Source organism: Daphnia pulex, chromosome 2, assembly GCF_021134715.1.
Source record: "Daphnia pulex isolate KAP4 chromosome 2, ASM2113471v1".
Taxonomy (NCBI): Eukaryota; Metazoa; Arthropoda; class Branchiopoda; order Diplostraca; family Daphniidae; genus Daphnia; species Daphnia pulex.
In genome coordinates this window covers 12,668,948-12,677,967 of record NC_060018.1, presented here as the reverse complement: position 1 = coordinate 12,677,967, position 9,020 = coordinate 12,668,948, and the positions used below count along the sequence as shown (strand labels likewise).

General features: G+C 40.7%; 1 protein-coding gene and 1 pseudogene across 2 annotated transcripts; both read left to right on the top strand.

Annotated features, from left to right (window-relative positions):
- The first annotated feature begins 227 nt into the window (after window positions 1-227).
- Window positions 228-3,709, top strand: LOC124188613 (WD repeat-containing protein 76-like). Of its 2 annotated transcripts, none has more exons than XM_046581356.1 (14): window positions 228-589; window positions 775-888; window positions 947-1,275; window positions 1,339-1,410; window positions 1,471-1,530; window positions 1,599-1,670; window positions 1,727-1,887; window positions 1,942-2,229; window positions 2,288-2,421; window positions 2,518-2,602; window positions 2,666-2,807; window positions 2,880-3,079; window positions 3,138-3,247; window positions 3,306-3,709. In XM_046581356.1, exons 1-14 carry the CDS (start codon window positions 554-556, stop codon window positions 3,462-3,464), a joined length of 1,962 nt encoding a protein of 653 aa, XP_046437312.1. In that variant the 5' UTR covers window positions 228-553; the 3' UTR covers window positions 3,465-3,709. The 2 variants fall into 2 exon arrangements, with proteins under 2 accessions (XP_046437312.1, XP_046437311.1); XM_046581355.1 differs by having other exon boundaries at window positions 2,288-2,460.
- Window positions 3,710-4,773: 1,064 nt separating this feature from the next.
- Window positions 4,774-8,127, top strand: LOC124188612 (annotated as a pseudogene).
- Window positions 8,128-9,020: the final 893 nt, after the last annotated feature.

The window sequence follows — 9,020 nt, the reverse complement described above, 5'->3', positions numbered from 1 at the left end:
AATTCATTAATTTCGCTTTGAAAACTTAAATGAATAAATTTTTTTTTTTTTTAAACAAACAAAACAGAACAAAACCAAACAAACAAAAATAATGAGGTTTGGTAGGTTTTTCCATGCCAATTAGCATATTTTTCTCTTTCGTACCCCCACCCCTGCCGGAATTTTGGTCCCATTTTACTATTTTACTGTCCAGTTGTCCACGAGGAGAAACCGGAAGAAACTAGTAGAAAAAAGATTAACCGAAAAGAAGGGGGAAGAAAGGGATCCCATCCCCCCCTCCCAAATTAAACTGTCACGAGTTTACGACACATGGCAGCAGTGACTATTAGAGATTTCGCGTTTACCAAATTCACCGAGATTTTGTCTACTAAATTTTAAAAGTCATAACTTGACTAATAGAAATTAGAGACGAGGGTGTTCAAGTTCATCCAGATTCCAGCAGCAGACCGATTCAGACCGTTGAAACTTTTCTGAATCATCAGACGTACACACCCGCTAGAGGGTTTCATCTGCATTTTGAAACTCCTTTGTCTCAGAAATACTTTAGTTGTTGATGAGTGCTTACGTGACGAGGAGGAAACAATTTTCTGTAAGTTTAAATTAGATTCCACAAGTCTATTAACGAACGCAAGTCTGTACAAATGAAAATGAAACAATTAATTTTCAATAATAAGATAGATAATTGAATTATGTATTGTCTTCTAGCCAAACTTTATCATGTGTCATACAATTTTTGTTTTCACATTTTTTAATAATGTACTTTGTGATTTTAAGGGTGACATGGAGGATTTTATTGATGTGAAGGTCGGTGATCGTATTGAAGAAAAGAATATTCCCCTTGGAAGTCCTGAACAAAATAATCGAAGAGTAATTGTAACCAGGTCAAAGGTATTCTTCAAAGCCGGTATCTTGTGATTATGTGTTTTTAATATTTGTTGTTTCTTAGACAAACAACTTGGCTGCATCGAAACAATTGCCCTGCTTTTCCTATGAACAAAACAGTGCACAAAGAAGTGGAAAACCAAGGCGCAATGCAGCAGTTGCCAAAAAGCGATCCCATGCTGAGGTGGATGATGAGGAAGTAGTAAAATCTCAACCAGCGAAAAAGAAAAATAGAGGGATATCTGAATATGAACTCGAAGTTCAGAAGAATATTGAGGAAAGGAAAAAAATGTTTGAAATGCTTAAGTTTGGTGATGCCAAACAAGAGTTTCTAGATGTGCTCCCTAATCAAAGAAAAAGAAAGGTGGATGAAGTTAAAGAAGATATTGATGAGTATTACAACAAATTTAATTTAAATCTCGACTCTTTTCTAATATGTGTGTATGTAATCATTAGGAATGACGTTCCAGTCAAACGCGGTCGACCCAAAAGCGGGGAGAGTCGACCTAAAAAGGCGAAGGTTGAAAAGTAAGTTATAAAATACCAAAAAGCGACAGTTAGCATTTCCAATGTAATATGTTTATACAGGAAGAAAAGTCTTCCAGCTAGGACGTCATCAAGGGTACGAAAATCAACAACATTTTATGGGTATTAGATTTATTTAATTTAGTATTGTAGATAATGGAATTCTGAAAGAAATGTCGTTTTAATGCTAGCCTACAAGAAAATGAATCGATCGCTTCTAGCCCGTCGGATTCTTCAGTTTCGGACTCTTCCATGCTGGATGTGTAAGCGAGGTTTATCTGTCGGATCAAATAATTGGCTAATTTCAGCTTATTTCTAGGTCGAACGAGTCTTTGCTAGAGATGTGTAACCAACCTTGCAAGATGAAGCTGCGCTCAAGAAGGAACCGTGATAAAGTAATTCCAGTGACGGAAAGTTCCACTAAGGATGACTTAAAATCTGATGAAATGTTTAACAACGAGTTTGATTCAAATGCAACAGGTAATGCTTGTGAATTACTTTGAATTGACCACTCCTCACGTTAAATCTTTATAGGTGCCACAATGACACTGAAAAACACGTATGCGGATCAAAGCTCAGTTGATGAATCTTCAGATTTTGTCAGAGGAATAATTCCGTTCTTGGAAAATGGCGATTCCTATGAAAGGGTGTCGATGCCGAACGACTTGCAAGAGTTTGTACAATTGATGAAGACTTTACAATTATCCGATGATGGCATTTCTAGTCTTTCTTCAACTGGAAATCGTATGATTACTTCAATGACATGGCATCCAAATCCTACGAGGTTGATTCTCGCCTCAGCTAACGTTTCTGGAACTCTAGGCAGGATTTTTAATTTGATAATCTTCCAGTGGTTGAAATAATATTTTTGATTTCACAGGGTTTTGGGATATCGACCATGAGACTGATTTTCGAAGAAGTAGAGCTTATGATGTCCACAATTCTCGTGTGACTGGCTTGTCGTTTGATAAATTCAATCCGTTGCGGCTATTTTCTACGGGACAAGATGGATTTGTACGTCTTTTAGATTTCCGTTCCGAAGTTTTTGATGAGGTTTTGCTTAAGCTAAATGTGCTTATTTATGTTACTTAAACTCGTCCTCTTTTTTAGATTTACAATACTTCTGAATCTTCCAAAAATGTATTTCCTACCTGTCACCTGCAGAAAGGTCCATCAACGCTGATTGTGTCACGAGGTTAGCCAAGTATACTTGGTTTGAATTTTTTACAGTAGTTAATGCTTTGCGTTTTGTTTTAAGCCGACGGACAAGTGGTGACTGTTGACATGCGTATTTTGCCAACCATTGGAGAACAGCGATTTAAATGTTTCAACGGAAAAATTGTCGGTCTTAGCCATCACCCATTGAATGAGAATCTCATAATGGCCGGTTCTGTTAATGGGTACGTGCACAAACTATGCAATTAATTTAATTGGTGAAATTCTATTGTTTTTTTTTAATTGTTGTTTTACAGTGAAGTAGGCGTCTTTGATCTGCGCAATGTCCAGCCAAATTTGTCGGACATTGACGGATTCACTAATCCAGTTCTAAGTTTTCCATTGATTGGTTCCCGGATTAGTGGTTCTTTCTTTTCTCCATTGGCCGGCGAGTATGCCTTAATAACCGGAAAGAATGTTGTTGAAGTATACGACCTTCATGAAGGGGTTGCCAAACGTATTTTTTTTTTAAATTATAAATTTGTTTTAAGTCAAGCGCTAAACATTTTTCTTAGGTTTAACAAATTGGAATTCAACGCTCTCTCAAAGGAATATCGTACTGAGCCGTGCCATTTGGCATCCACTCCGTGATGATGTATGTATTGCTACCGGATCAGACGAAAGTGTAAGTGTAACTTGATAAGCATAATTCTTAAACTTATTTACAATTGCGAATATTTTAGATTGATATGTTGAGTGTCCCAAATTGTGAAATTCTTCATAGTTTTGAAAAACGAGAAACTTCTGTTAGCCCGATCGTCAATGTTTTTCATCCATCCGCCCCTGTTTTAGCTAGTGGATGCAGTCGAATTTATGTCCATCGTCCTCCTGTTAGCAGTTAATTTTTTCCCCTTTAATTTGTATTGTTTGTTTTTTAAAAGCTTAAGCTTCCCTCCACCGTGTTTTTAAAAGGCAATTTTTGTTGTTGAGTTCAATATCTCAATGTTAATTTCCTCTTCTATAAAGACTGAAAGCCATATCTCGAGTTTATTCACGGTTTAATTTTAAATTCTGACAAAAGTGAACTTGAGGGGCCATTTGGTTTTAACTGTTTTTTTTGCAATTTAATACAGATAATTTCTTTCAATGGTACTATATTAAAAAACTTGTACAAAAAATTTCCCGTAGGGATTCTAGTCACAGTCGAAGGAGGCTCAGTTTCGACACGCCACCGCTGCAATTCAAACTGCGAAATTCAATTGCAGTAATTAGACACTTAAATTTACGTAATTGTGACACCAATCACGCAAATTTTTGTAGGCATTAGATTAAACAAAGAAATCTCTTTAAAATGGATCACATTTTACGAAGATATAATAGATTTATTTTTTAAAACAGCGATTCTAAGTCAAACGGGGCTCAGTTTCCCGTAGGGATTCTAGTCACAGTCGAAGGAGGCTCAGTTTCGACACGCCACCGCTGCAATTCAAACTGCAAAATTCAATTGCAGTAATTAGACACTTAAATTTACGTAATTGTGACACCAATCACGCAAATTTTTGTAGGCATTAGATTGAACAAAGAAATCTCTTTAAAATGGATCACATTTTACGAAGATATAATATATTCATTTTTTAAAACAGCGATTCTAAGTCAAACGGGGCTCAGTTTCGAAACGCCACCGCTGCAATTCAAACTGCAAATTCAAAACGACACTAAACATTAATACAAAATTTACGTAAATGTGTTACTTATCACGAAAATTTTTGTATGAAAGAGATTAAACAAAGAAAGGGCTTCAAAATGGATCACATGAAGATATACTAATAGCTGTATTTTTTACACAGCGATTCAAAGTCGAACGGGCTCACTTTCCCGGCTTGATGTGTGTCAACCCAAAAGCTATAGTTTGCAGGCCTAACAAGAAGCGAATTTGGTGGCAGTTTTTACGACTGCCCGGCGGCCTTGTATACATGTAGATCCCCACCCAACGTGAACAGAAAAGCGTCGGGTTTGTTTGTTGTTTACGTTTAAAAGCAAAGTAAGTTTTACCAGTTTTACTACTGGTTTAGACAAACAAATTGGTTATTTACACATTTTTTGGTATGCCTCAAGTCCATAGATAGTATGTAGAATTTCAATTTGTGAGTGCAATCTACCACAATTGACAAACATTTCTTACTGAAATATTTTCCTTTCCCTTTTTAGATGCCTGGAGAAGTTCAAATGGGAGATGAAGCTGAGACTTTGACATTCCAGGCCAAGATTGCTCAGCTTATGAGCTTGATTATCAACACCTTCTATAGTTGATCTCCAACTGCTCAGATGCCCTAGACAAGATCCATTATGAATCCCTGACTGACCCAAGCAAGTTGGACAGCGGCAAGGATCTTAAAATCAAGATTGTCCCCAACAAGAATGACTCACTCTCATGGATACGTAAGTTGAGAAATTTAGTTCCTCCTATTTGAACACGAATTTGACTGTTCTGTTTCTCTTTAGTGGTATCGGCATGATCAAGGCTGATTTGGTTAACAACTTGGGTACTATTGCCAAGTCTGGAACTAAAGCTTTCATGGAAGGCCTCTCTGCCGGAGCTGACATCTCCATGATTGGTCAGTTTGGTGTGGGTTCCTACTCTGCTTACCTGGTTGCCGATAAGGTGACAGTTCATTCCTAGCACAATGATGATGAGCAGTATGTTTGGGAATCTTCAGCTGGTGGTTCTTTCACCATCAAGCCTGATCACAGAGAACCCATGGGTAGAGGAACCAAGATTGTCCTCCACTTGTAGGTATGTTCTTTGTCTTCATTGGCATAATTTCCAATATGCTCATGCCTGTTTTTTTCTTTATTGACAGGAAGATCCGATGGAATACCTGGAGGAGAAGAAAGTCAAGAAGAACTCACAGTTCATTTGCTACCCAATCAAGCTATTGGTTGAGAAGTAGCGCGACAAGGAAGTGCGACGATGAGGCTGAGGAGGAGGAAAAGAAGGATGAGAACGAGGAGAAACCAAAGGTCGAAGTGGTATCGGACCAGGTCCATTCCCATGAAATGAAGGATCATTTCCCGTACGACATGAAGATGAAACATCAACGCATGATGTCCACAAGAGCTTCAAACGGTAACGTCACTGTAGGGAAGCGCATGGATCCTTACAGTGACTCGTGGAACAGCTCCAGGCTGGATGATTCGACTACAACGACGCTGAGTAGTGTCAACTCGACGCTGGAGGACTTGGTGAGACAACAACAACAACCCAAATCGGTACAACAAAACTTGAATTCGTGATTATATTAAAATTCTTACAAAAATAAATTTAATTCGCCCTTAAAGTTAACTACGGCAACTGATTCGGACATGGAGTCCAAGTTGTCCGCCAAGGTTCTGGTAATGCTGCCCGTCTTCCGCTTCCTGCAGTTGCTGTGTGAGAATCACAATCGAGACCTGCAGAACTTTTTGCGGGCCCAGTCCAACAAAAACAGTTACAATTTAGTGTCATAGACACTCATGTTCCTCGACTGCATTTGCGGATCGACGACGGGCGAACTGGGTCTGCTCGGCCTCTACATTAATGAGCACAACGTCACCCTCATCAACCAAACCCTGGAAACATTGACGGAATATTGCCAAGGACCTTGTCACGAAAACCAAAACTGCATCGCCACTCACGAGTCGAATGGACTGGACATCATCACGGCTCTTCTTCTTACCGACATCAATCCATTAGGTAACAATTTCCTTTCATTCCATTTGATTCTAATAATTATTGTATCAATTATTTAGGACAACGGAGAATGGATCTTGTTTTGGAGTTGAAAAACAACGCCTCCAAGTTGTTGCTGGCCGTCATGGAGAGTCGTGGCGACAGCGAGAACGCGGAAAGGATCCTGTACAACATGAATCCTCGCCAATTAGTGGACGTTGCCTGCTAAGCCTATCAGAAAAGTTTGGTCGGTGGAGAAGAGGCGGCTAGTCCCAAAGAAGTCGGCCACAACATTTACATTTTGTGACACCAGTTGGCGCAGCACAACAAAGAATTGGCCGCCCTGATGAAACCGCCGCCAGTGGACGGAGTCAGTGGTGATGCGGCCCTGCAGTACTACGCCAATCACACGGCGCAAATCGAAATTGTCCGTCACGACCGGACGATGGAGCAGATTGTCTTCCCCATTCCGGAAATGTGCGACCAACGAAACGAAAGTGCGCGTCTTCCACACGGCGGAGCGCGACGACCAGGGATCGAAAGTGACCGCTTCCTTTCTTTGAAGGAGTCGACGACATGTTTGACGAGATGAAATGGCAGAAGAAATTGCCCGGACAGCCGTTTCTCTTTTGGGTCAGCTCGCACATGTCCATCTGGAGTCAAATCCTCTTCAATTTGTCCGTAATTATCAACTTGATTGTCGCCTTCTTTTACCCGTTTGACACTGACGGACCGGCTCCTGATCCTCGCACTCACCTCTCAGGTCTGCACACCTTTAAACAGTGACTCCCATTTCCATCTTTTCAACGATCTTTTTCGTTTATTAATTCAGGTCTCATCTGGGCCGTCATGCTCCTATCAGCCGCTGTGGCCATCACGTTACCCAAACCGTCGGTTATTAGGACTCTCGTCATGACAGTCATCCTCCGGCTTATTTGCTCAGCCGGCCCTCAACCCACACTGATGCTCCTTGGCACCGCCACGGTAGTGTTGAAGGGCGTCCATCTGCTGAGCATCATGGCCAACGCCGGGACATTCCAGCGGAGCGTCAGACAAATCTGCACGGACACGGAGATTGTCTACCACGTCGTTTACCTCATCTTTTGCTTCCTCGGACTCAGCCCCCATCCCTTCTTCTTCTCCGTCCTTTATTTGACGTTGTCTACCGCGAGGAGACGCTGCTCAACGTCATCCGCTCAGTGACGCGAAACGGCAGGTCCATCGTTCTCACTACCGTTTTGGCTCTCATCCTAGTCTTCATGTTCTCCATCATCGGGTATTTCAGTTTCATGTAAGTTTTCCATGTTCCATATTGAAATTCTTTTATTTTTGCCACAAGAAACGGACAAGAAAGTCGAGATGGTCGTCATTTTCAAGTCTCCCTGCTGTATCGTCACCTCCCAGTACGGCTGGACCGCCAACATGGAGCGTATCATGAAGTGAAGGCTCAGGCTTTGAGGGATACCTCCACCATGGATTATATGGCCGCCAAGAAGCACTTGGAAATCAACTCCGACCATCCCATCGTCGAAGCCCTGCGCGTCAAAGCAGAGGCTGACAAGAACGACAAAGCCGTCAAGGATTTGGTCATGTTGCTGTTTGAAACCTCTCTGCTGTCATCTGGTTTCTCCCTGGAAGAGCCAGACGTCCATGCTTCTCGCATCTACCACATGATGAAATTGGGTTTGGGTATCGATGAAGATGATGTCCCTGCTGGTGGTGAGGAAGCCAAAGCCGAAGAAGAGATGCCGCCATTGGAGAATGATGAAAATGCTTCTCGCTGGAGAAAGGCGATTAAACGTGTCAAATACTGTTCTAAAACACAAACTCAGTTTCTCTAAATTGTTGTTATTTCAGCGTTTTTGGCGAACTGGAATGAGGGCATTCATATGATAAAATTAGTCTTATGGTCTTAAAATCATGGCTTCACTTCATTGTGTTGCTCCCTCATTCCTGGCATTGTAGAACTACGTGTTAAGAGTTAAAATTTAATACAACCAATCGCGGTTTGCTGTATTAAAACTTTGTTCGATTTCTCTCCATACCCCTGCTTGTGACAGCTATACAACGACACCGAGTTTCCAATAGAAAAGCGGTACTACATAGAGCTTAACATTTTGGTCATGAGAAATGATTTTAGATAAATGATGACGAATGGAATTGGTTATTCGTGGAGGATAATCCGCGGAGTTGGTTGCATAAATTAGAATGCGACTTAAAATGCTTCAGTAAGAAATTCACTAGGCTACTCGACTAAGTTGATCCATAAATCACACTTCGCTAATCTATAAGTGAGTTGAAGAAAATTCTGCCCTCTCTTCATTAGAAAACAAAATTTGTTGCCTAGATAGTCCGGCTTTCTAAAGGTGCATTAAATGGCTTCAATTCCAACATGATAGGGATCCAAATGATACAAGTTGTGAAACTGGTCAAAAGGTAAACCGAAAAAAAAAAAATACTTAGGCGTGCTCCTGGATTACAGTTACACCCCAAAATGATGTCTATAATAAGCGCCAAGCAATCACCCTACCGACCCTACATTGCGCGAAAAAATACTTAACCTATATATAACCTTACCCCTAACCCCCCAAAATGTATTATGCACACTCCCTCATTTTCCCGTAGGGATTCTAGTCACAGTCGAAGGAGGCTCAGTTTCGACACGCCACCGCTGCAATTCAAACTGCAAAATTCAATTGCAGTAATTAGACACTTAAATTTACGTAATTGTGACACCAATCACGCAAAT

What these genes read in the sequence shown, in the direction of transcription:
- LOC124188613 (XM_046581355.1), top strand. Translation starts at nt 554, where the DNA reads ATGAGTGCTTACGTGACGAGGAGGAAACAATTTTCT. An exon ending in CGAGGAGGAAACAATTTTCT is followed by an intron (nt 590 to 774) that starts GTAAGTTTAAAT and finishes TGTGATTTTAAG; the next exon opens with GGTGACATGGAGGATTTTAT. An exon ending in TCATGAAGGGGTTGCCAAAC is followed by an intron (nt 3,080 to 3,137) that starts GTATTTTTTTTT and finishes CATTTTTCTTAG; the next exon opens with GTTTAACAAATTGGAATTCA.